The 27,586-nt window shown below is 51.5% G+C and overlaps 1 protein-coding gene across 1 annotated transcript; it reads left to right on the top strand.

Moving 5' to 3' along the window:
* Positions 1-5,196: 5,196 nt before the first annotated feature.
* Positions 5,197-23,785, top strand: LOC132581835 (uncharacterized). Its single transcript, XM_060253251.1, has 4 exons — positions 5,197-5,356; positions 9,130-9,262; positions 20,972-21,110; positions 23,467-23,785. Exons 1-4 carry the CDS (start codon positions 5,197-5,199, stop codon positions 23,758-23,760), a joined length of 726 nt encoding a protein of 241 aa, XP_060109234.1. The 3' UTR covers positions 23,761-23,785.
* The last annotated feature ends 3,801 nt before the right edge of the window (positions 23,786-27,586 follow it).

The raw sequence follows: 27,586 nt of genomic DNA, 5'->3' as shown, positions 1-27,586 counted from the left end.
TATCCCACCCTCCACTCCGAAGAGTCTCAGAGCGGCTCACAATCTCCTTTCCCTTCCTCCCCCCACAACAGACACCCTGTGAGGTAGATGAAGATACTGGATTTATATCCTGCCCTCCACTCCGAAGAGTCTCAGAGCGGCTCACAATCTCCTTTCCCTTCTTCCCCCACAACAGACACCCTGTGAGGTAGATGAAGATACTGGATTTATATCCCGCCCTCCACTCCGAAGAGTCTCAGAGCGGCTCACAATCTCCTTTCCCTTCCTCCCCCACAACAGACACCCTGTGAGGTAGATGAAGATATTGGATTTATATCCCACCCTCCACTCCGAAGAGTCTCAGAGCGGCTCACAATCTCCTTTCCCTTCCTCCCCACAACAGACACCCTGTGAGGTGGGTGGGGCTGGAGAAGGCTCTCACAGCAGCTGCCCTTTCAAGGACAACCTCTGCCAGAGCTATGGCTGACCCAAGGCCATGCCAGCAGGTGCAAGTGGAGGAGTGGGGAATCAAACCCGGTTCTCCCAGATAAGAGTCTGCACACTTAACCACTACACCAAACCGGCTTGGAGAAGACACTTAAAGCTGAAGTTGCTTTCTTTCCACCTTTCCCTCCCCCATCTTCTTTCCTTCCTTCAGTCCTTCCTGCATTGTGATTCTCAAACATCTGACGTTCATGTCTTTGGGCTCTCAAGCATCTGACATTTATTCTTTGCGGCTCTCGTGTTAAGCAAGTTTGGCCACCCGTGCCAAACTTTCCGCTGCTACAAAAATGGAGAGGCAGATGGGCTTAAAATGTTGGACCGCGAGAACCTAAATCTTGCACAGCCTGCATACGTTATGTGTTTGCAGGAATTCTTTTGCACGGTTTATTTTGTTTGTACCGCAGAAGCCCCTGGCCACTGAATGTCTGGACAGCAAAAGGTGGCCAATCTTGGGAGATTTGGGGGGGGGGGTGGAGTCAGGAGAGGGTGGGGTTTGGGGAAGCGAAGGACCTCAGTGGGGTACAATGCCATGGAGTCCGCCTTCCAAAGCAGCCATTTCCTTTGGAGGACTGATCTCTGTAGTCTGGGACTACACCTAGAGATCTCCAGGACTCAGCTAGAGGTTAGCAACCCTAGTTCAGGGACTCCTCCGCCTTTTGAGATTTCGGCAGGAATTGCTCCCCTCTTTTGGGAGAAAACCACCACATGCATCCTTGTTAGGGAAGAAAATGGGTATTCCATGGCTGTGCTACATCGCAGCTGGTGAATTGCCATCAGGTTTGCAAGCCATTTGTGCCCCAAGGGTGATGTAGGCTGCTGGTATTTCCTGTCATGCAAAGTCTGTGCTCCCTTCAAAAAGAGTCCATATTTCGTGATACTGTGTAAATAGCCAACAGAGAGAAGATGGCATGGTATAGCCCCGTCTCATTCGGTTTCAGAAGCGAAACAGGGTCGGTACATGGATGGGAGACCACCAAGGAAGGCTCTGCAGAGGCAGGCAATGGGAAACCACCTCTGCTTCTCACTTGCCTTGAAAGCCCCTTGCTGGGGTCACCAGAAGCTGGAAGCCAAATGGGTTTGGTACGTGGATGGGGGACCATCAAGGAAGGCTGTGCAGAGGAAGGCCATGGCCAACCGTCTCTGTTTCTCACTTGCCTTGAAAGCCCCTTGTGGGGTTGCCATCCGTCAGTCATGATTCGATGGCACTTATACATGTATGTATGTACACATGTAATACCCCACTACAGCTGTCAGCAAGTTGCTTTATAAATGGGCTATTTTGAGCAGGTAACAGCTGGGTAGTCTATTCTTCTCTGCCCCACCCACTGCTGCTCTTCAGGAGGCTGGATTTGGCCTTGGGCCCACGAGTTTGTGAGCCCTGTTAGTGGTATCTTCTTGGTCAGCGTCTGTGAGGACAGGCTAATTATAAAGCACTCAGCATTTAGCGAGGTCTTTATTCATTCTGGCCAAATTCATGACATATCACCTCTTTCGTTCTCTTCAGCCTTCTGAACATACATAAGAACATAAGAGAAGCCATGTTGGATCAGGCCAATGGCCCATCCAGTCTAACACTGTCACATGGTGGCCAAAAAAAACAGATGCCCTCAGGAGATCCATCAGTGGGGCCAGGACACTAGAAGCCCTGCCACTGCCCCCCTCAAACACCAAGAAGTTCCATCTGTAAGCTGTGGCCAATAGCCACTGATTAGGGCTGTGAAGCTCCCACTGGGGGCGGGGGATCCCCTGCCCTAGAGGGCCCCCACCCACTGACGGAGCAGACAGCCATGAGTATCCTCGCCGCTGAAGAGCCAAGCTGGCCCCGGTGCGATGATGTCACCTCGATGTGATGTCATCGTGCTGGGGACACTCTAGGACTCACGATAAAACTCTACGGTACCACAGAGTTTTACTGCAAATCCAAGAGTGTTTCTGGTGCTATGCTCTAGGAATCGTGGGGGAAACTATGGTACCATAGAGTTTTATCGCGAGTCCTAGAGTGTCCCCTGCATGATGTCCCTGGTGTGATGTTGTCACTTCTGGGTGATATGATTGCACTGTGCGCACAAAGTGTGCACAAGGGCCAAGACCCCCACCGTAGTGGCGAAAGGACTTGGCAACCTTACCATGGATGGACCTCCACTCCATTTGTTTCTCCAATCCCCTCTTGAAGCCCTCTATGCTTGCAGCCGCCACCACTGTGGCGTAGTGAATTCCACGTGTTAATCACCCTTTGGGTGAAGAAATACTTCCTTTTATCCGTTCTAACCTGATTGCTCAGCAATTTCATTGAGTGTCCACGAGTTCTCGTATTGGGAGAAAGGTACCACACAGCACTACAAATTAAAGAAACTGCTTTGTGGTGTTCCTGTCATGTGACGAACTGCCAGCAACGAAAGGTGCCATGTTGGAATTGCTGTGTCACACAGCCAAAATTCGACCGTGTTTGAGAGTGGGACTACCTCAGTGGCAAAAACTGCCAAGTGTTGCAGCTGGGAGCTCTCTGCTGAAGTCTTCCCTCAGCCACAACATTCGGCTAATAATACGGGCCTAGTTTGCCAGGCTTGCAGTTATTACTGAGGGAATGTAGCATTCAGCATTTTGAACACGCTGTCTGCCAAAACATATATATCTTTAACATTAGGGATTTGCAGTCAGATCCCCGAAGAGTAATTTATCCACAAAAAGCGAGGAGATTTTCTGGGGTTCCCAACCCACTGGCCCACATTGGGCCGGCAGGGGGAACCTCCCCTGACATCATTGGCGCGATGATGTCCCCCAGAAGTGATGTCATTACGACGGTGATGTCACTCTTGGCTGCTCTAGGCATTTCTGGGAAAACACTATGGTTTTTCCAGGTGCTCTAGCCATTTGGGAGGGGAAACTCTATGGTACAAAAGGGGACTTGGCAACCCTATAGTTACCTCTTCTGTCTCATTTTCCCAAGCAACATTTCCCAGCCTCATCTGCTTTTAGCCTTGACAGGGGAAAAGACAGATATTGTTGACTGTCTTTTTTTCCCCTGGCTACCAGGGATAAAAGCAGCCTGGAAGTTCCCATTAGGAAATCAACACAAAGAGCTAGAACTTTCTTTCCCCAGTGCCTCAACCACAAGCCAGAGTTCAGAGATGGTCGATCTCTGAATCCCACTTGGCCTCTCTGCCCTGTTGCTGGCCTTCCAGAGGAACTGGTTGGCCACTGTGGGAGACAGGATGCTGGACTAGATGGACCCTCACTGATTTGACTCTAATCCAGAAGGGCTCTTCTTATGAAGGCCTCAGCCTCTCTGCCCTGTTGACCCTCCAGAGGAACTGACTGGCTGCTGTGTAAGACGGGATGCTGGCCTAGATGGACCACTGGTCAGATCCAGCAGGGCTCTTCTTATGAAGGCCTTGGCCTTTGTGCCCTGTTGTTGGTCGTCCAAAGGAACTGGTTGGCCACTGTGTGAGACAGGATGCTGGACTAGATGGACCACTGGTCTGGTCTAGCACGGCTCTTTTGATGCTGTCATGAAGGCCTCAGCCTATCTGCCTTGTTGATGGCTCTCTAGAGGAACTGGTTGGCCACTGTGTGAGAGAGGATGCTGGACTAGATGGACCCTCACTGGTCTGATCCAGCAGGGCTCTTCTGATGTTCTTATCAGGGGAAGGCCTCAGCCTCTGGGCTCTGTTGTTGGCCCTCCAGAGGAACTGGTTGGCCACTGTGTGAGAGAGGATGCTGGACTGGATGGACCCTCACTGGTCTGATCCAGCAGGGCTCTTCTGATGTTCTTATCAGGCGAAGGCCTCAGCCTCTCTGCCCTGTTGTTGGCCCTCCGGAGGAACTGGTTGGCCACTGTGTGAGAGAGGATGCTGGGCTAGATGGACCCTCACTGGTCTGATCCAGCAGGGCTCTTCTGATGTTCTTATCAGGCGAAGGCCTCAGCCTCTCTGCCCTGTTGTTGGCCCTCCGGAGGAACTGGTTGGCCACTGTGTGAGAGAGGATGCTGGACTAGATGGACCCTCACTGGTCTGATCCAGCAGGGCTCTTCTGATGTTCTTATCAGGGGAAGGCCTCAGCCTCTGGGCTCTGTTGTTGGCCCTCCGGAGGAACTGGTTGGCCACTGTGTGAGAGAGGATGCTGGGCTAGATGGACCCTCACTGGTCTGATCCAGCAGGGCTCTTCTGATGTTCTTATGCTCTTAATTCATACAGCAGGTCTCCCTAACTGCTATTTGAGGTTTATACGTTAAGGCATCTGATCACAGGTCCCCCAAAATAAAATTCGTAGTCTAAGTGATTTTTAACTCTTGAAATCTTCTACCCTGGCCATCTTGTTGTTGGTCTTTAAGGTACGACTGGACTCAAATCTGGTTCTTCTATTGCCGACCGACACAGCAACCCTTTGAAGTGCCCCCGAATAAGGTGTCTTTTGGCCCTTCCATCTGGTACAGATGCTCTCTGTCTGGCCTCCGCTGTCTTGTTAGTCTGTGGGAATCATAACCAGTAGTGAAACGACAATAGGTTCATGCCTTTGGATCACAAAGCTCCTTTCTGGTTTGTGGAATCGACCTCTCTGCAGGAGTCTTGGCTTTCTCCGCTCTGCCACTCCAGGAGTGGGATCCAGTTTCCCTCTTGATGTCTTCTCACTTCCTCCGGTGCCCGCTGCAGCTAACAAGCCGGGCAGGAGAAGCTGAGACAATGAGCCGCTCATAATTGCTCCCTTGTGACTGGGATGGCGGCGTCAAGGCCACACAATCTCTTCGTGGGGGAGATGGGAGTCAGCGGGCCTAGTCCGAACCTCCTGGCACCTGGACCCCGGGTGGGACGGAGAGGCTGCTCGACATGGCAGCAGGACACGGCGGGCAACTGGATACGGCTGCTCGGAGCGGCAGGTGAGAGGGACCTGTCTGGGTTAGCCAGGCTCAGAAGGGACCAGGCTCAGCCGCGGTAAGGAGAGAGTAGCTATTAAAAAGCACCCCTGCCAGCTTGAATCGGTCGACAGAACTGAGGGACGTTGTAGGCCGGAGACCGGTCATGATTTTGAAAAAAGGGGGGAGAAATGGCGCGCGCTAGATTTTTGTTTCCAGCAGTGTTGGGCAATGCATTTTTTTTTTCTGTGTCACCTCTGAGGAAAACGGGTCTTACAAGTTTTGGGGAAAAGATACTTGTTTCGCTGATGCTGGAACGCTCGGAGAACATGGCATGGGCAGCCGTCCCTCTTTCAAAATACTTCCAGATACTTGGATGTAATCTGCCCTGAGCCCGTCTGAGAAAAGGCAGAATATAAATTTGCCAAAATCAATCAGTCAGTCAATCAATCAGTCAGTCAATAAACTACATGCACATCCAAAAATGTGGGTCCCCACCAACGTTCCCCCTAAGCTGCAGAGTCTTGTGAGCAAAAATTCTGCTTTGTGAGCTACCGGCATTAAACTTACGAGCTACTGCATAAATTAGCTACGTAGTTCTGGGGCCATTTTTCCTGAGCTAAGACAAGAATGTGTGAGCTGGAGGCTAAAAAATTGCGGGTTCGCTCACACTAATGCAGCTTAGAGGGAACACTGGTCCCAGCCTCGTTGCATAAGCCGGTGGGAGTCAATTTAATTTGCAAGGTCAAACGCTGATCCCAACTCCTCCTCGACTGTTTAGGTTCTGATAACCGAGCAAAAAGGAAAATTCATTGTTCAGCTTTTCTTCCTACAAGGCACGGTAGGCTTTTAAACAGCTGTTCTGATTAAGGCGAAAGTTACCTTCACAGCTCAAAAACAGAAATCCGTAGTGAGGATTGCCAACTGGTTTGGAAAAATCCCTGGAGGTTTTGGGAGCAGAACCCGGGAAGGTGAAATTTGGGGAGGGGCCAGACTCAGTGGGGTGTTGCGGCGTAGAGTTCACCCTCCAAAGTGGCCATGCTCTCCAGGGGAACTGTTGTCATGAGATTGGCAGAAATTCCGGGGGATCTCCAGGCCCCACCGGAAAGTTAAAACATACAACCCCCCCCCCCTGTGGAATATTGATGAAGTATAACTTGGTAAAGAAAAATATATTGGATTTATATCCTCCCTTATACTCTGAATCTCAGAGTGGTCACAATATCCTTTTATCTCCCCCCCACACACATAGGGTTGCCAAGTCCAATTCAAGAAATACCTGGGGACTTTGGGGGTGGAGCCAGGAAACTTTGGGGGCAGGGCCAGGAGCAAGGGTGTGACAAGCAGAATTGAACTCCAAGGGAGTTCTGGCCATCACATTTAAAGGGACAGCACACCTTTTTAAATGCCTGCCTTCCATAGGAAATAATGAAGGATGGGGGCACCTTCTCTTGGCGCTCATAGAATTGGACCCCCGGTCCAATCGTTTTGAAACTTGGGGAGTATTTCAGGGAGAGGCACTAGATGCTATACTGAAAATATGGTGCCTCTACCTCAAAAAAACAGCCCCCCCCCAGAGCCCTCGATACCTCCAGATCAATTCCGCATTACACCCTATGAGAATCGATCTCCACATAGGGAATAATGAAGTGCTCGGCAAACATTTCCCTCCCCCACCCCCGTTTCTGGCGACTCTGAAGCGAGGGATTGGCATCTCTACTCACGAGTTGCTGCCAGCTTCTTCAAAGTAACACAGAAACACCATCCCAAGAGGAAGCCTTACAATCGGAGACTGAAGCCTCCGGAGGTGGGAAGTCACATGGTGGCTGTGGGGGCGGGGCTTCCCCACACCGGCCAGCTGACTGGGGGGGAAGGAGCCTGGAAAAGCGGGAGACCCCCCTCTGGGACCTGGGGATTGGCAAGCCTACCCCCACAACAGACATCCTGTGAGGTGGGTGGGGCTGAGAGGACTCTCACAGCAGCTGCCCTTTCAAGGACGACCTTTGCCAGAGCTATGGCTGACCCAAGGCCATTCCAGCAGCTGCAAGTGGAGGAGTGGGGAGTCAAACCCTGTGAGGTGGGTGGGGCTGAGAGAGCTCTCCCAGAAGCTGCCCTTTCAAGGACAGCTCTGCGAGAGCTATGGCTGACCCAAGGCCATTCCAGCAGCTGCAAGTGGAGGAGTGGGGAATCAAACCTGGTTCTCCCAGATAAGAGTCCCTGCACTTAACTTAAAGAATAAAGTCACTATTAAATACTATTCAGACTACTGAAGACAAAACCAGCTCTGAACCAATTAATAAACACCAATATTCTATACATTTCTCATACCGTTGAAATATCAAAAATTATTCTCTTAAATCATCAATAGCAAAAGAGTATGCAAAATGTATCAAAATTTATCACAATTCACAGTTCCTTCATATCCATGTGGACACGTCTTCGGAAATCAAAGTGCACACATGGATATGAATGAACTGTGAATTGTGATAAATTTTGATACATTTTGTATTTGTTGTTCAGTCGCACAGTCGAGTCCGACTCTTCGCGACCCCATGGACAAGGACACGCCAGGCCATTGTGTATACACTTATTTTGCTCTTGATGATGTAAGAGAAGGATTTTTGATATTTCAATGGTATGAGAAATATATAGAATATTGGTGTTTATTAATCGATTCAGAGCTGGTTTTGGCTTTAGGAGTCTGAATAGTAGTGACTTTATTCTTTACCAAGTTCTACTTTGTTAATATTCCACAGTTTTTTGAATATTTTGCTCCTTACTGTGATGCTCTACAAAGTCTACAATATCTCACCCACCATGAAGTTGGCAAGGCTTTGGTAATCTGCCATTTATTTTACATTTTCAACAAATTTGCCAGTAAAAAAGGCGGATGATGAACAGACTATTAAAACACTGTTAACTGGTGGGCCTAATTTAAAGCCAGTGTGGCTCTAGACAGGAAAGGAAATGCTGAGTGTAGCCCAGTGGGGAGGGGGGACAGGAAGTTGCCCTGATTCTCACTCCCGTTTTAATTTCCTGCCCACGAGCATTGACCCCCATTTCCTCTCCCCTCATTAGGATTTCACATGAGCTTTGGCTTTGGGCCAAAGCTCAGATCATGGCTTTGCAGCCCCCACCCCACGGCATGGGATTCAATACCCACGGTGAGTGCTCATCTGGGGCAGGGGGTGGGGAGAAAGAGAACACTTTCTCGTAGGGTTGCCAAGTCCAATTCAGGAAATATCTGGGGGCTTTGGGGGTGGAGCCAGGAGACACTGGGGGTGGAGCCAGAGCAAGGTTGTGACAAGCATAATTGAACTCCAAAGGGAGTTCTGGCCATCACATTTAAAGGGACTGCACACCTTTTAAATGCCTTCCCTCCATTTGAAATAATGAAGGATAGGGGCACCTTCTTTTGGGGCTCATAGAATTGGACCCCCTGGTCCAATCTTTTTGAAACTTGGGGGGTCTTTTGAAGAGAGGCACTGGATTCTACGCTGAAAATTTACTGCCTCTGCCTCAATCAACAGCTCCCCCAGAGCCCCAGATACCCACGGATCAATTTTTCATTGTACCCCATGGGAATGTCTCCACAGGGAATAATGGAGTGCCCAGAAGACATTCCACCCCTTGCTTTCTGATGACCCTAAAGCCGGGGGAGGGCCTCCAAACCAGGGGATCCCCTGCCCCCACCTGGGGATTGGCAACCCTGCTTTCTTGGGAAGAGCCCTAGGTCGTGCCTCCTGCTCCCGTAGCCTTGGTGGACTCAGCCTCTCTCCTCCGACCTTTCTTTCCAGCTGCTGCCCGCTCAGAAGTCACCTCCAAGGGTCGCGAGGTTCGGTCAACCAACTCCCCACCAGTCACCAACATCATCCGAGTGTCCCGGAACCACCAACAGCTGCACAGGGAACTGCTGTTCACCCATCGCAAGTATGGCAAGACCCTCCGCTCTGCTACTACTGTTTAAGAACCCCCCAATGGGGTGCCTGCACGTCCCACAGACTCCTTTCCTTGCTCCCGCCAAGTGTTTTCTGAAAGTAGGGGGGGCCAGATGGGGCTTTTGCCCAGCAAGACTTCTGATTGGCCATTGCAGATTTGATTGACTGTTCCAATTTTTAAACACATTGCTGTGGCAACAGCTGCCCCTGCAGAACAAGGATCTTCACTGGGTGACACAGTAAGCTGTGGTAGCCATTTTGTGGCTGGGTCCGCCTCCTGAGGCAGCCATTTTGTGGCTGGGTCACCTCCTGAGGCAGCCATTTTATGGCTGGGTCACCTCCTGAGGCAGCCATTTTGTGGCAGTTCTTTTGCGGTTGCACCAACCAGGCTGTTTCAGAATTCCATGGGTGCCCACAGGTTCAAAAGGCTGGGGACCCCTGCCTTAAACATCTTCGTTACAGGCAGCGATAGTCCTCTTAATCTTATTTAGGTTAACCGGAATGGTTCCACGGCTCAGGTCTACTGTGTGATGGAAGGTAAGATGGAAGGCCATTTTGTGTCTGCGCCCACCATACTGTGCCAGAATTCCAAAGGCGCCACAGGCTCAAAAAAGTGATGTCTTCTGCAGAGCCAATCGTATCTCCAACGGCCAATCAGAGGCCTTGCTCTGCAAAAGCCTTGCCTGGCTCCACCCACATCTGACAACCCCAGAGACTTTTCAGGGCAAAAGATTTTCAGAGGTGGCTTGCCATTGCCTGCTTCTAGATGCTAGGGTTACACAGTCTAAAAATGGGGAACAATTTTTCTCTTCCTGCTAACGATATGGGAGGGAGAAGGGAGCAAAGGCTAACCTTGCTCTGAATAAATAGGTTTGCCAGTCTCCAGGTGGAATTACTAGAGTTGCCAACCTCCAGGAGGCACCTTGGGATCTCCCTCTATTATAGGGTTGCCAAGTCCAATTCAAGAAATATCTGTGGAGTTTGGGGGTGGAGCTAGGAGCAAGGATGTGACAAGCATAACTGAACTCCAAAGAGACTCTGGCCATCACATTTAAAGGGACTGCACACCTTTTCAATGCCTTCCCTCCATTGGAAATAGTGAAGGATAGGGGCGCCTTCTTTGGGGGCTCATGGAATTGGACCCCCTGGCCCAATGTTTTTTTTAAATTTAGAGGGTGTTTTAAGGAGAGGCACTGAATACTATGCTGAAATTTGGTGCCTCTCCCTCAAATAACAGCCCCCCCCAAAGCCCCCGATATGTGGATCAATTCTCCATTATACCCTATGGGAATCAGTCTCCACAGGGAATAACGCAGCGCCCACCAGACATCCCTGCCCTTGCTGTCTGAAGCGGGTGGGGAGGTGGGTGGAGGCCTTCAACCTGGGGGATCCCCTACCCTCACTTGGGGATTGACAACCTGTCGCTACTTCACTTCTGCTAAGCGGTGTTCAGCTTTTATATTACGTCAGTTCTTTATTGTTCAATTATTTGACGAGTGGGGGAGGCATTCAGTGGAAAGACTGCAGTGTTGGTGAACTCTGTCCATCTGTGTGTGTGCCGGGGAGGGGAGAGAGCGTGTGAGGGTAGGGTTGCCAATCCCCAGGTGGGGGCAGGGGATCCCCCGGTTTGGAGACCCTCCCCTCGCTTCAGGGTCGTCAGAAAGCGGGGGGAGGGGAGGGAAATGTCTGCTGGGAACTCTATTATGCCCTATGGAGATTTATTCCCATAGAAAATCATAGAGAATTGATCCTTGGATATCTGGGGCTCTGGGGGGGGGCTGTTTTTTGGGGTAGAGGCACCAGGTTTTCAGTATAGCATCTAGTGCCTCTCCCCAAAATACCCCCCAAGTTTCAAAAAGGTTGGACCAGGGGGTCTAATTCTATGAGCCCCAAAAGAAGGTGCCCCTATCCTTCATTATTTCCTATGGAAGGAAGGAATTGAAAAGGTGTCCCTTTAAATATGATGGCCAGAACTCCCTTTGGAGTTCAATTATGCTTGTCACAGCCTTGATCTTGGCTCCACCCCTAATGTCTCCTGGCTCCACCCCCAAAGTCTCCTGGCTCCATCCCCAAAGTCTCCTGGCTCCATCCCCAAAGTCCCCAGATATTTCTTGAATTGGACTTGGCAACCCTATGTGAGGGAGGGGGCAGAGAATTGCATAAGCGAGAAAACGAAAGGGGAAGGGAGGCACACAGACCTACAGATGGGCACACAAAAGCTCTGATGCAAATATATAGATTAAGGGCAGCAGAGAGGAACAGTTCCCCTTTCCTTCCTTTTAGGCCCCTTAGCTGACGCCCTATGCATTGTAGTTTCAATCTACTCTCCTAGAAAGCGTTCATGCTGATTCTTGAGTGCTGTGTAACAGATACGCTCTGCTCTCCCCTGCACCAGAGGTGAATCGGCCCTTTAACAAACTGAGAAAACTCTCCTCCTTCCCATCGTGGGTTTCTGGCCTCGGGATGCCAGCTGTAGGCTGAAAATTTTTTGGAGATTTGAGGGTGGAATCTAGGTTTGGGGAGGGAAGGGGTTTTAGCAGGGATATTTATTTATTTGTTGCATGGCGGAGTTGCACACAGAGAAGTATGTAATAATCTAAAATATGTAACCAAGTCGATGCAACAGGTATACAGACCAACTAGGCAATCCCTCTAAATATCTAGATTTTTCAATCCACTCAGTCACAGCTGGGGAAAGGTTCAAAGAGCTCTCTCGCATCTCCCTGGAAAGCATGATGCTCACCTTTCTGAGACAGGTGACAAATAGTTTAGTGAGCTTGCACCACAACTGCATTCGGATCCTGGTCTTTTGCCCCGTTTAAACAACCTCTCTGGACAACTGCCAAAGCCCGTTTGGTGTAGTGGTTAAGTGTGCGGACTCTTATCTGGGAGGACCGGGTTTGATTCCCCACTCCTCCACTTGCACCTGCTAGCATGGCCTTGGGTCAGCCATAGCTCTGGCAGAGGTTGTCCTCGAAAGGGCAGCTGCTGTGAGAGCCCTCTCCAGCCCCACCCACCTCACAGGGTGTCTGTTGTGAGGGAGGAAGGGGAAGGAGATTGTGAGCCACTCTGAGACTCTTCGGAGTGGAGGGCAGGATATAAATCCAATATCTTAATTTACCTCACAGGGTGTCTGTTGTGGGGGAGGAAGGGAAAGGAGATTGTGAGCCGCTCTGAGACTCTTCGGAGTGAAGGGCGGGATATAAATCCAATATCTTCATTTACCTCACAGGGTGTCTGTTGTTAGGGAGGAAGGGAAAGGAGATTGTGAGCCGCTCTGAGACTCTTCGGAGTGGAGGGCGGGATATAAATCCAATATCTTCATCTACCTCACAGGGTGTCTGTTGTGGGGGAGGGAGATAAAGGAGATTGTGAGCCGCTCTGAGACTCTTCGGCATGGAGGGCGGGATAAAAATCCAATATCTTCATCTACACCAGTTTGGTGTAGTGGTTAAGTGTGCGGACTCTTATCTGGGAGAACCGGGTTTGATTCTCCACTCCTCCGCTTGCACCTGCTGGCATGGCCTTGGGTCAGCCATAGCTCTGGCAGAGGTTGTCCATGAAAGGGCAGCTGCTGTGAGAGCCCTCTCCAGCCCCACCCACCTCACAGGGTGTCCGTTGTTGGGGAGGAAGGGAAAGAAGATTGTGAGCCGCTCTGAGACTCTTTGGAGTGGAGGGCGGGATATAAATCCAATATCTTCTTCTTTATTCTATTAAGCTGTCTTCCGTACTGTTTGTGGCAAGTCAAATCCTGCATTGGCATTCATGGATATCGGGTGGAACCGATTGCATCCATCACAACCATTCATTCCTTAGACTGAAATCCTGTGATTGCAGGGATATGAAGTTATGATGCTCTCCCCCGCCGGCCCCATCCACGAGGCACCCCCAGGCCAGAAGTGGGAAGGAAATACAAGTTTCATCACTAGATTTTAAATTAATGTATTCTATGGCTGATTACAGACCGGTACTTTAGGCTGACTCAGAGACGCCTCTGAAGTCAGCCCAAGAAATCCCTGCAGACGATAACATCGGCCTCCCGTCCCCATCCCGCACTCACCCTGTCCTCTAGGCCGATCCATCCGGCCCAAAAAGCTACCACTTTGACTTGGCTGTGTGGAAGCGCCAAGGTGCCCCGAACCGGTTCCAGCTTCTTTTTCTTTACTGGCCAGTCAGAGCGCTTCTGCGCATGAGCGCATTATAGGGTTGCCAAGTCCAATTCAAGAAATATCTGGGGACTTTGGGGGTGGAGCCAGTAGACATTGGGGGTGGAGCTAGGAGCAAGGGTGTGACAAGCATAATTAAACTCCAAAGGGAGTTCTGGCCATCACATTGAAAGGGACAGCAGACCTTTTTAAATGCCTTCCTTCCATAGGAAGGCTCGTAGAATTGGACCTCCTGATCCAATCTTTTTGAAAATTGGGGGGGGTAGTTTGGGGAGAGGCACGGGATGCTATACTGAACGTTTGGTGTCTCTGCCTCAAAAAACAGCCCCTCCAGAGCCCTAGATACCCGCAGATCAATTTTCCATTATTTCCTATGGGGAAAGTCTCCATAAAGAATAATAGAGTTCCCAGCAGACATCCCCCCCCCGCTTTCTGATGGCCCTGAAGTGGGGGGAGGGCCTCCAAACCTGGGGATCCCCTGCCCCCACCTGGGGATTGGCAACTCTAGTGTATGAGCACTCAACCCATTAAAAAAAAAAACAGAATAGGGACTTCTGAGGCGCCTCCCCATTGGAGGTGCCTGGCCGCCTCAGGGATGTGATGGGGCTGTCTGACCGGGGACCCTGTGGCTCTTTTTGAGCCGTCCCGCTTTCAGCCACCTCCCAGCCACCCCAGAATGCCTGTCTGTTCTCAGCCCTTGTTTGGATAATGATTTTATGGTTTTTTGCTGTTTTTATAACTCTGTACATTGCCTAGAGCAGCAGTCTCTAACCTTTTAGCACCAGGGACAGGTTTTATGGAAGACGATTTTCCCACGGACTGGAGGGGTGGGGCGATGGTTTCGGGACAATACAATTGTGCACTTTATTTCTAAAGTGTTTTGTGTGGTGGTGAAGTGTGCGGACTCTTATCTGGGAGAACTGAGTCTGATTCCCCGCTCCTCCACTTGCAGCTGCTGGAATGGCCTTGGGTCAGCCATAGCTCTCTTATCTGGAAGAACCGGGTTTGATTCCCCACTCCTCCACTTGCACCTGCTGGAATGGCCTTGGGACAACCATAGCTATCGCAGGAGTTGTCCTTGAAAGGGCAGCTTCTGGGGAGAGCTCTCTCAGTCCTACCCACCTCACAGGGGGTCTGTTGTGGGGGAGGAATGTAAAGGAGATTGCGAGCTGCTCTGAGACTCGGAAATTTGGAGAGGATGGCAGGATTTAAATCCAATGTCTGTCGGAGCGGGAGTAGCAGAGTGAGGGAGATGACTTGCCCGACACAGGGCTTCAGGAAAGAAAATCAGGCAGACACGTGCAACTAGTGCCAAAAGGTGTATTAACATATATACACAACAAGTGCTCTCTTGTGCAGTCTATACAATATCACCTCCACGGACAAAGTGCTTCGCCTAACCACCATCTCACAGGGAGAGACCTGTGTGATGCACACACAGATCATATATAGTCCAAGCAGCCAATCCTGGCCGTGCTGACTCAGCAGATTGCATCACTTGGCTTCTGCCGGCTCAAGCCGGTCTGCTGATCAGGTCACTGTGACCTAGCCTGGCAGCTAGATCACCAGCTGTCATACTGTAGCTGTCAGACTGGGTTTATGTAGATTCTTGCTCCAACACACCTCCTAATCTATTTAAACCCAGTGCACCAAAACACTTCACACAGTTTACATACATGTCCACCAGCAACATTACAGTTCATATTTACGTAGCTCGGAACCCTTTCCGGAATTCGTTCAGGAACTCATCATGATTGTAAAACACATCATCGTGTTCCTGTTCAGCCAGCTCTTTCAGACGGTTGGCTTCAGCCTCCTTCTCCCTTGCCTCGCACTCTGCCACCCAGGCTTTCCATTTCTTAGCCTTTTCTTTTAACATTTCCTCAAATCCGGGTGGGTCTGGATTGACAGTCAGAGTGACATAGGGACACTTGTACCTAGCGGGACGTTGGCCTTTGGTGGACCTGGCAGACACCCGTGGCCCTGTGCTTGGACCAGCTTTGTCTTCTTCGGGTTGCTCTGTTCCCACCTCCTGGGCTGGTTGCTCTGCCCCTGTAATTGGGTGTTGAACCTCCTGACTCTCACACTTTACCTCCAGTTCCTGCATTTGAGGCTCTGCCTCCTGACTCTGCTCGTCAGGCTCTGTGCCAGCATTCGGCTCACCTTCTCCAGCCCCACTGGGTGCCACCTCCTGGGCTGGAGTTCTGGGCTGCGCTCCAACATCGTTATCGCTACTTGGCAGCAGGACAAATTGTTTCTGCAAGGAGTGCAACCTTGGCCAGCTGCTTTCTTCATTGAACTGGGCACTCTTATTAAGTGTTATCTTGCTTTTGCTATTGCAGAAACGATAACACCTGGCCCTTGGCTTGTAGCCCAGAAAAATTAGGCTCTCTGCCCGGACATCCCCCTCCCCGCTACTCGTGGAGTGGATGCCAACCCGAGCCCGTGACCCAAAGACTTTTAAAGAACTCAAATCTGGGGTCTTGTTCAACAGTAACCTGTAAGGCACATTTTTCACAGTATTACACCAAACCCTGTTTTGCAAAAAAACAGCTGCATGTATGGTTTCTGCCCAATAGGTCATTGGCAGTTGTGCATCCTCTAACATGCAATACATCACATTCTGCAATACAGCCCCATGCCCATTTTCTCGGGGCGTTGCCGGGTTCGTCAGACGGTGGGCAATGCCCTTGTTCTCCAGCCAACGTTTCATCGGGTTAGATAAGAATTCCCCCCCTCTGTCGGTTTGTACAGCCAGGAGATTAACCCCTAATTGTCTCTCCACTGCTTTGACCCACTTGGTGAATGTCTTATACACCTCAGACTTATGCACCATGGTGAAAACCCACGCGTACCTCGTGTGGTCGTCGGTGGCCACCAAGCAGTATCTCCTCCCCGACAGACTCTTTGGCAATGGGCCAATAACGTCTAAATGGACTAGTTCCAGGGCTCGTGTGCTTTCCCTTGAGCTTTCTTTAGCAACAGCACACGCCTTGCTTTTGGTCTTCTTGCAGACCTGGCAGTCCAAGTAACATTTGCAAGGATTTACTTTCAAACTAGGCACAAGCTCCAGGGTTTTCTTTAACGCCCTAAATCCGCAGTGCCCAAGTCTCCTATGGAGCAAATGTATACAATTATTGTGCGCAGGCTCATTCGACACCTGAGCCACCTGGGCACAATCACTCTGGACCACATACAGTTTACCTTCCCTCTTTCCTGTCACAAGCAACTTTCCCCCACCTCCCAGGATTTTGCAGCAGGTTTTCTCAAATCTCACCTGGTATCCCTGGTCAGACAGTGTGCTAACACTCAACAGGTTAGACTGCAGTGAGGGTACATACAACACATTTTGCAACATACATTTCAGTGCAGGAAATTCCACATTGCCTGAGCAAACAGAATTGGCAGTGGTCCCATCAGCCAATCTCACATACTTATGCTCAGGACTGTCAATGTTTTTCAACAACTCCTTCTCGCAGCAGAGATGGCTCGTTGCCCCGGAGTCTAAAATCCAAGCAGACCCTGTGCTCTCTACTGCAGACGTGACCAGCCGGGTTGCTTCCTCACACGGGCTGGCGGTCCTCCGCTCTCGCCGCACACGCCCCCGCCTCTTCTCCCTCTCAGGGCAAGCTCGGAGCAGGTGCTGCGACGACCCGCATCCATAGCAGCGACGGACTGCAAACGCAGTCGGCTCCACTTCCTCCACCTTCGGACGCCTGCCAGCAGCAAAAGCTGGCTCATTCTTGGCTGTCTTCCCGGACACACCGATAACAGCACGCTGCCCGGCCGACACCCCCGGACAGCTCACGGCCGCAATTCTCTCTTGGAAGTCAAGCAGGTGGGCACAGACGTATTCCATGGTCAGGGTCGCTACGTCCACCGTCTCCAGAGAAGTTATCAGGGGAGTGTACTCAGGTGGCAACGACGACAGCAAAATGTACACTCTGTCGTCTGGAGCTACAGTCTTGCCTCTTGCCTCCAGCTCAACGAAACAGTCCGTTAGCCGTTTGATGTGATCTTTCACACACCCTCCAGCCGGCATAACGGTGCGGAACATCCTCCTTGTCAAGGCCATGAGGGAACCAGCAGTGGTGCTAACATGCACCGCACTCAACGCGTCCCAGGCAGCCTTGGGAGTGTCCTTCCCTCGCACATAAACCAGCTGGTCATCTCCTATAGATAGCACTATGTCGGCCAGTGCCTTATCCGATAACACAGTCTCGGCAGGAGATAAGTCAGCAGGGGGGTTACTCACGAACAGCCATTGCCCTTCACGCTTGAGGTAGTGTTGCATCCTCAGGCTCCACACCGCGTAGTTGGCTGAGGTGAGCTTCTCAACGGCTACTCCAAGCTGTTGCTGAGCCATCGTGCCGACTCCTCCTCACAGCTGGCTGCCGACGTCCCTCTGGCTCTCAAACAGAGAACGGTGGTGCTTCTGTGTCCTTCACCGGCGTTCCTCGCCTCCGGCTCTTCCAAACTCACAGTCAGCTCAACTCTCAACTCTCTCCTCCGCGCAGCGGAAGCGCCCTGGGCCCATAACCCTGTCGGAGCGGGGAGTAGCAGAGTGAGGGAGATGACTTGCCCGACACAGGGCTTCAGGAAAGAAAATCAGGCAGACACGTGCAACTAGTGCCAAAAGGTGTATTAACATATATACACAACAAGTGCTCTCTTGTGCAGTCTATACAATATCACCTCCACGGACAAAGTGCTTCGCCTAACCACCATCTCACAGGGAGAGACCTGTGTGATGCACACACAGATCATATATAGTCCAAGCAGCCAATCCTGGCCGTGCTGACTCAGCAGATTGCATCACTTGGCTTCTGCCGGCTCAAGCCGGTCTGCTGATCAGGTCACTGTGACCTAGCCTGGCAGCTAGATCACCAGCTGTCATACTGTAGCTGTCAGACTGGGTTTATGTAGATTCTTGCTCCAACAATGTCGTCTTCTTCGTACTACTACATTGTAATATATCATTAAATAATTATACAACTCACAGCCCAGTTGCTAACAAGCCACGGATCGCTACTGGTCCATGGGTGGGGGGTTGGGGACCCCTGGCATAGAGCCCCACAATTGTGGGGATTAGGTGATTAAAAATGCAAACAAACTCCACCTTAGAAAATTGCTGTTTTTCCTGGTGATTTTTGGGAGATCTCCAGGCCCCACCTGGAGGCTGGCAACCCTGCTTGTTGTTCTGGTGCGTGGCCAGAAGCAAGCTTCCCCCCCCCCCCCCACATATGATGCCTCATAAAATCATGGAGTTGGAAGGGGCCTCCAGGGTCATCTAGTCCAACCCCCTGCACAATGATTCTGTGATTCACAGCCTCTCTCAGATCTGGGTTGCAGCGCTGATAACAACATGAGTAAGGTTGTCAACTCAAGGTTGGAGAATTCCTGAAGATCTGGGGATGGAGTAGGGTTGCCAAGTCCAATTCAAGAAATATCTGGAGACTTTGGGGGTGGAGCCAGGAGACTTTGAGGGTGGAGCCAGGAGCAAGGGTGTGACAAGCATCATTGAACTCCAAAGTGAGGTCTGGCCCTCTCATTTAAAGGGACCATACACCTTTTAAATGCCTTCCCTCCATTGGAAAAAATGAAGGATGGCACCTTCTTTTGGGGCTCATAGAATTAGACCCCCTGGTCCGATCCTTTCAGGGTCATCAGAAAGCGGGGGGGGGGGGAGGGAAATGACTGCTGGATACTCCATTATTCCCTATGGAGACTGATTCCATTAGGGTATAATGGAGAATTGATCTGCGGGTATCAGAGGCTCTGAGGGGGGGGCTGTTTTTTTTCTTTTGAGGTAGAGGCACCAGTTTTTCAGCATAGCGTCCAGTGTCCCTCCTCAAAACACTCCCCAAGTTTCATAAAGATTGAACCGAGAGGTCCGATTCTATGAGCCCCCAAAGAAGGTGCCCCGATCCTTCATTACTTCCAATGGAGGGAAGGCATTTAAAAGGTGTGCGGTCCCTTTAAATGTGATGGCCAGAACTCCCTTTGGAGTTCCGTTCTGCTTGTCACACCCTGGCTCCTGGCTCCACCCCCAGTGCCTCCTGGCTCCGCTCCCAATGTCTCCTGGCTCCACCCCTGAAGTCTTCTGGCTCCACCCCCAAAGTCCCCAGGTATGTCCTGAATTGGACCTGGCAGTCCTAAACCAAGATCAGTTCCCCTGGAGAGAAAATGCTTGCTTGGGCATTATACCCCGTTACTGAGGCTAAATCCCCAAACCTCCAGCAATATCCCCCTCCTGGCTGCTTTAGGGTCCCACTCTGCCTTCGACCTTCAGCATGTCCCTCTCTCGTTCCCGCCTCCCTGGAGGGGAGGTTTTGGATCCTCTCTGCCGTTCTGCTCAGGGCTGCCTCTGTAACCTGATTCGCTGCAGCAAGCCAAGCGGAGTGTCACCTTTCTTTCCTCCGCTGGCTCTGAGCCAGGCCGAGGGCGATCTGGCAGCTGGTTTTTCAGGACTTGCTTTCTCTGGCCTAGTTCTTCTCGCTGAGCTAGTGAAACAGTGTCAGAGCCGTACCATTCAAGACTGTGACTCATGAAGGCCTCAGATTCAGCAGGAGCTCACAGGAGCAGAGCTCCTGAACCTTTCTGAGGGTTCCCCCACCTTGTCCGTGGAAGAGCAGGTGCAGCTGCATAACAATCCCTGGATTAGGAGAGCAGGCAGCCAGCCAGCCAGCCCCCAGGGGCTTTTCTACGCTCCCAGCAGCCCTCATTCATTCCTGGAGAAGCCCACGCCACCCTTTCTTCACTTCTGATGTGATTTTGGGCAGTGGGATGCTTGGTGGCCTTTTGAGTGGGGAGAGGGGCGGCCCAGGAGAGTCCCAGGGGACTCTCGCAAGAGTTGTCCTTGAAAGGGCAGCTTCTGTCAGAGCTCTCTCAGCCCCACCCACCTCACAAGGTGTCTGTTGTGGGGGAGGAAGGTAAAGGAGATTGTGACCACTCTGAGACTGAGTGAAGGGTGGGGTATAAATCCAATATCATCTTCATCATCATCTTCTTAGAACTGACAAGATCAAGTAAGCCTGGGCAATGATAAAAACAATACCTCTCCCCTGAGGCATTTTTAATCCAAAATGTATTTTTGATTTGTCAAGCCCTACCGCTAAACCTGTGGCGCAGAGTGGTAAAGCTGCAGTACTGCAGTCTGAACTCTCTGCTCACGAACTGAGTTCGATCTCAGTGGAAGCTGGGTTCAGGTCGCCGGCTCCAAGTCGACTCAACCTTCCACGGCCGGTAAAATGAGTCCCCAGCTTGCTGGAAGGAAAGCGTAGATGACTGGGGAAGGCCATGGCAAACCACCCCGTAAAAAGCCTGCCGTGAAAACATTGTGAAAGCAACGTCAGCCCAGATTCGGAAACGACTGGTGCTTGCACAGGGGACTACCTTTACCTTTACCACTAAACAAACCAAGCGGGGCCTCTTAAGAATTAGTGGCAGCGTGTGTTTAGTTCGTCCGTTTACCACACCGGGTGGGGGATACGGAGACTTAGTCCCAATCTGTCTACATCTCTCTTCATCTGCAGAGGCCTCAGCCTTCGATCCAAGCCGGAGCTCCTGCAGGTGCTCGAACACAGGAACCGGCGCAGGGAGGGGATAGAGAACAGTGTGGAATTGTCACCGCTGGAGCAGGAGCTACAACGCTGGCAGCAGAGGCGAGAGCAGGTAAGCGTCAGGCAGCAGCGACGGCTGTCGTTGAAGATAGATCCCAGCGGGAAGCCCTGTTGGTCTGAGGCAATAGAGCAAAGCAATATACAAGGTGCACCTTTAAGACCAACTTAAGTTTTATTCAGAATGTAAGCTTTCGTGTGCCCCGTGGCGCAGAGTGGTAAAGCTGCAGTACTGCAGTCTGAACTCTCTGCTCACGACCCAAGTTCGATCCCGGCGGAAGCTGGGTTCAGGTAGCCGGCTCAGGTTGACTCAGCCTTCCATCCTTCCGAGGTCGGTCAAAGGAGTCCCCAGCTTGCTGGGGGGAAAGCGTAGATGACCGGGGGAGGCAATGGCAAACCACCCCGTAAAAAGTCTGCCGTGAAAACGTTGTGAAGCAACGTCACCCCAGAGTCGGAAACAACTGGTGCTTGCACAGGGGACCTTTCCTTTCCCTTTCCCTTCCTGCTTGCCTTCCTTCCTTCCTGCACAGAGTGTTAAAGCTGCAGTACTGCAGTCAGAGCCCTCTGCTCACGACCTGAGTTCAATCCCAGCAAAAGCTGGTTCAGGTAGCCAGTTCCAGGTTGACTCAGCCTTCCATCCTTCCAAGGTCTGTCAAATGAGTCCCCAGCTTGCTGGGGGGAAAGGGTAGAGGACTGGGGAAGGCAAGGGCAAACCACCCCGTAAAAAGTCTGCCGTGAAAACATTGTGAAAGCAACATCACCCCAGAGTCGGAAACGACTGGTGCTACCTTGACCTTTAAGCTTTTGTGTGCTTTAAGCAGACTTCAGCAGACAAAATTGGAATGGCAAGCCGTCTTTAAATATAGAGAAAGTGGGCAGTGAGTTGGCATGTAGAGTCATGGGAACGTTTTTAGCAGATTAAAAGAATCACAAATTGGGGGTCTGTGTTTTGTTCGTTAGGATTGTTAACTGGGCTGTAACGACAGTGGAGGGTGATAAAAAGCAGACAAGTCGTAGGTGAGAATTGCCATAAATCTGGGTGTCATTCTGGCTTCATCAGTTGTGGGTTTAAATGGAGGACATTGAAGCCCACCTTCCACACCCTGCCAGAAGTCATTTGCCTAGCACCATTGGGAAGGTGCCCTCGAAAATACAACCTCCGGACAGGGCCGGATTAACATTTAGGGCAAGTAGGCCCTGGTCTTTTAGCCCCCACGCCTTTAGGGGCTCCAGCTTGGCTTTCCCCTCTGGGTTTCCCCTGCTTGCAGCCCTCCAGCCTCCTCCAGAGAGGATTGTGAGGCACTCCGAAGGGATCTGTTGAGGCTGGGTGAGTGGGCGTCAACGTGGCAGATGAGGTTCAATGTGACCAAGTGCAAAGTAATGCACATTGGGGCCAAGAATCCCAGCTACAAATACAAGTTGATGGGGTGTGAACTGGCTGAGCAGTCGGGTTAGAACGGATAAAAGGAAGTCCTTCTTCATCCAAAGGGTGATTAACATGTGGAATTCACTGCCAGCTTCAAGAGGAGATTGGCTACAAATATGGAGCAGAGGTCCATCAGTGGCTATTAGCCACAGCATATTGTTGGAACTGTCTGGGGGCAGTGATGCTCTGTATTCTTGGTGCTGGGGTGGGGGGCAAAGTGGTAGGGCTTCTAGCCCCACTTGTGAACCTCCTGATGGCACTTGGGGGGGGGGGGTTGGCCACTGTGTGATGCAGAGTGCTGGACTGGATGGGCCATTGGCCTGATCCAACATGTTCTTATGTTCTTATGTCTGGGGCAGTGATGCTCTGTGTTCTTTGGGGGGGGGGGTGCAAAAGTGAGAGGACTTCCGGAGTTCTGGCCCCACTGGGGGACCTCCTGATGGCCCCTGGGTTTTGGTCACTGTGTGACACAGAGTGTTGGACTAGATGGGCCATCGGCCTGATCCAACATGGCTTCTCTTACCTTCTTAAGTCTGGGGCAGTGATCCTCTGTATTCTTGGTGCTTGGAGTGGGGGGCAACAGTGGGAGGGTTTCTAGTGTCCTGGCCCCACTGATGGACCTCCTGATGGCACCTGGGGTTTTTTGGCCGCTGTGTGACACAGAGCGTTGGACTGGATGGGCCATTGGCCTGATCCAACATGGCTTCTCTTATGTTATGAGCCACTCTTTTCCCGATTTGCCTGGTGTGGCTGCTGCTGACGTCAGTGCCAAGTTTGCCCCTCTCTCACACAGTTTTGTCAAAGGAACTTTTGGGAAAGCACCTGCAGGCTGCAGCGGGGGCCGCAGGCGGTGGGGCGGGCGCTCCGGCTCGGAGATAATTTGCAAGAGGGCCCCTGAGATTTTGACTGCCTAGGGGCCTTCATAGCGTTTAATCCGGCACTGCCTCCAGAGATATCTGAAACCCACTCCCCTCTTTGTCGACAGCGCCAACAGCAAGAAGAATCCGGGGATGCTCTCGAAGACCAGCCAGAATTCATTCGGGTCCGGGAAAAACTACGCAGGAGACAACGCTCGCTGGATGTCTCCCCCCAGCGTGCAAACCCCTCCTCGACCCCTGGCTCTCTTCTGCGTCCTTGCCTAACCAATGCAGAGTTCTCCAGGGCCCATACCTCTCCTTCCCCTGAGGTCCCGGATGCTGACAGTCTACCGCTCCGGGGTTCCACGGAAGCTTCCAGCATTTCCTCTGCCCCCTCTCAATGTTCTCTTGCCAACTCATGACAACCCCACCCCTTTCCTGGCTTAGCCACAGTTCTGTTGTGGCCCCCTAATATTCCCGTCTCAGATCTGGGAAGAGAAGCGGAGAGTTTGACGTTTCTGCATCCCTTGCTCTAACCCCTGGTCCACTTCTGGAGAGAACTACTTCAGGGTCAGAGGGGGTATGAGGTCGGCCTGAACACTTCTCCCCCCTCATTGGTTTGTCAGAAAATAAAAGTCCCGCTAACCGATCTGGCTTGGTTCTGGCTTCTTGTTTCCTATCCAGACAGGGGTCAGAAAAGACGTTCTGGCCCTATGCACGTGTGCAAAGTACCGTCAAGTCAGTTAATAAATGGCAACCCTGTGAAATTTTCAAGGCAAGGGACAGTCAGAGGTGGTTTATCATTGCTTGCCTCTGCATAGTAACACTGGCCTTCCTTAGTGGTCTCCCATCCACGAACTAACCAGGGCCCACCAGAGAGTCAGTTTGGGGTGGTGGTCTCCCAGACTCCTATCTGGGAGAACCGGGTTTGATTCCCCACTCCTCCACTTGCAGCTGCTGGAATGGCCTCGGGTCACCCATAGCTCTCTTATCTGGGAGAACCGGGTTTGATTCCCCACTCCTCCACTTGCACCTGCTGGAATGGCCTTGGGTCAACCATAGCTCTGGCAGAGGTTGTCCTTGAAAGGGCAGAGGTTGTCCTTGAAAGGGCAGCTGCTGTCAGAGCTCTCTCAGCCCCACCCACCTCACAGGGTTTGATTCCCCGCTCCTCCACTTGCAGCTGCTGGAATGGCCTTGGGTCAGCCATAGCTCTCGTAGGAGTTGTCCTTGAAAGGGTAGCTGATGTTAGAGCTCTGTTGTGGGAGGTGTCTGTTGTGGGGGGAAAAGATATAGGAGATTGTAAGCCGCTCTGAGACTCTAATTCAGAGAGAAGGGCAGGGTATAAATCTGTGGTCTTCTATGGCAGGGGTGGCCAATGGCAGCTCTCCAGATGTTTTTTTGCCTACAACTCCCATCAGCCCCAGCCATTGGCCATGCTGCCACATCTGGAGAGCTACCGCTGGCCACCCTTGTCATATGGTCTTCTAGTTTCTGAGATTTGATGAGACTGAGCTAGCCTAAGCCATCCAAGTCAGGGCAAAAGACTAACAGAAGCGGTTTGGCATTGCCTCTGCATAGCAACTCTGGACTTCCAAAAGCAATCTCTCATCAAGTACTAACCAGAGCTCATCCCGCTTCGCTTCTGAGATCTGATGAGATCAGGCTAGCCTGGGCCACCCAGGTCAAGACAAGAGATGAACAAAGGTAGTTTGCCATTGCCTTCCTCTGCGTAGCAACCCAGGGCTTCCTTGGTGGTCTCCCACCCAAGCACTAGCCGGGACTGACCCTGCTTAACTTCTGAGATCTGGCGATTATCAGGCTAGCCTGGGCCATCCAGGTCAAGGGAAGAGACTAACGGAGGCTGTCTTCCATTGCCTGCCTCTGCGTAGCAACCCTGGATCGCCTCGCTGGTCCTCCATCCAGATGCTAACCAAAGCTGACCTCGCTTCGCATCTGAGACCTGACAACATCAGGCTCGCTTTGGCCCTCCAGGTCAAGACAAGAGACAAGCAGAGGTGTTTTTTTTTTTTTGCCGTTGCCTGCCTCTGCGTAGCAACCCTGGACTTCCTTGGTGGTCCTCTTTAGCTTCTAAGACGTGATGAAGAGGCGGCTTGTCTCTGCCATCCGGGTGAGGCGTGAGCAGAGGGGAAATGAATACTAGAAGGGGTGGAGAAATATGATGATACAAGCCAGGGGTTGAAAATGCAGAAAAACAGGTGGTGGAGCTCATTAGCATAACTCATTAGCATATGCTGCCCCCCTCCACCAGCCAAAAGCAACCTGATGCAAGAAAGGAGAGCCCCGGGCAAGCGAGGCCTGGGCCACCACCCCGTCAATAGGCCAGCAAGGCACCCGCTGCCTAAAACTGGAGAAAGGGTGGTGTAGGTTTCTCCAGAGGTGAAGAGGGCTGCTGAGGGCGTGGCTAGGCCCTGGTGGCTGGCTGGCTGCCCGCTCTCCTCATCCAGGGATTGTTATGCAGCTTCACCTACTATTCAATGGACAAGGTACGTGGGGAGGAAGAGGGGGAACCATCAGAAAGGTTCAGGAGCTGTGCTCCTGTTGGCTCCTGCTGAATCTGAGGCCTAAAGGAAAGGAAAGATCCCCTGTGCAAGCACCAGTTGTTTCCGACCGTGGGGTGACGTTGCTTTCGTAACGTTTTCACGCCAGACTTTTTAAGGGGTGGTTTGCAATGGCCTTCCCCAGTCATCTACGCTTTCCCCCCAGCAAGCTGGGGACCCATTTTACCGACCTCGGAAGGGTGGAAGGCTGAGTCAACCTCAAGCCGGCTACCTGAAAACCCAGCTTCCGCCGGGGATCGAACTCAGGTCGTGAGTAGAGCTTAGGACTGCAGTACTGCAGCTTTAACACTCTGCGCCACGGGCAGATACAAGCTATTAAAAGATGAAACAGGAGTCGTATTCTTTTTCTTTTTTTAAAAAAGTCTTCAGTGGCTTTTATTACAAGATCCGACGCATTACTATGCCTTTTTAAAAGCAGTCGATGGGCTGTATATATATATATCCCTTCCCTTCTTTCTCTCCTCTCAGCCCGCAAGAGAGAAAGCCACCCCGATTATAAAGCAGAAGCCATACAAAAATAGCAGAAAAAGCACCCCTGAATAACTGAGGAAAGGATTGCTGGACGAAGGTCCAGGAGCGGAGAAAAGCTGCCATTAAGTCAGATAAGGTGGTAGGAACCCTTCACCCCCAAGTGGAGAATCCATAACTCAGTGGTAGAACATCCTGGAACGCAGAAGGTCCTGGATTCAAACACCCCACCCATCTCCAGTTAAAAGGTAGGGGTGTGTGAAGATCATTTCCGTGGGTAGCCATGTGGGTCTGAGGGCCGTAGGACCTTAAATACCAAGATTTTCCGAGTATAAGCTTTCGAGAGGCAAAGTTTGAACTTTGGCTCCTGAAAGCCCATATCCCGAAAATTCTGTCGGTCTCTTAAGGTGCTCAAATCTCGCTGCTCTGCTTGAGAAAGACGTCTGACTAGAGAGCCGCCGCTAGGCCCATAGCCATGGGGGCTGTTGGTCTGTGGGGTCTACTCGCGTGCAAAGTGAAGTCCCTTCTTGACTCCAGTTTTAGGGTTGGCTGCCTCGACTTGGCCACTCGGCAAAATTTAAAAACCGAGCCAGTTTGGGGTAGTGGTGAAGTGCATGGACTCTTATCTGGGAGAACCGGGTTTGATTCCCCACTCCTCCACTTGCACTTGCTGGCATGGCCTTGGGTCAGCCATAACTCTGGCAGAGGTTGTCCTTGAAAGGGCCGCTGCTGTGAGAGCCCTCTCCAGCCCCACCCACCTCACAGGGTGTCTGTTGTGGGGGAGGAAGGGAAAGGAGATTGTGAGCCGCTCTGAGACTCTTCAGAGTGGAGGGTGGGATATAAATCCAATGTCTTCTTCTTCATCATCTGGGAGAACCAGGTTTGATTCCCCGCTCCTCCACTTGCTGCTGCTGGAACGGCCTTGGGTCAGCCGTAGCTCTCGTAGGAGTTGTCCTTGAAAGGGCAGCTGCTGTCAGAGCTCTCTCAGCCCCACCTGCCTCACAGGGTGTCTGTTGCGGGGCAGGGGGAAGGTAAAGGAGATTGTAAGCCACTCTGAGACTCTGAGATTCAGAGTATAGGGCGGATATAAATCCAATATCATCATCTTCTTCTTCTATTTTCAGAGTCTCCAGCTTTCGCCCCTACCATCAGCATGCCCTGCAGTGAATGGGAAAGGGCGCCCCCTGTCTTTTTAAAAAGC

The sequence above is a fragment of the Heteronotia binoei genome, chromosome 13 (assembly GCF_032191835.1).
Source record: "Heteronotia binoei isolate CCM8104 ecotype False Entrance Well chromosome 13, APGP_CSIRO_Hbin_v1, whole genome shotgun sequence".
NCBI classification, from domain to species: Eukaryota; Metazoa; Chordata; class Lepidosauria; order Squamata; family Gekkonidae; genus Heteronotia; species Heteronotia binoei.
This window is presented reverse-complemented; position numbering and strand designations above follow the sequence as displayed.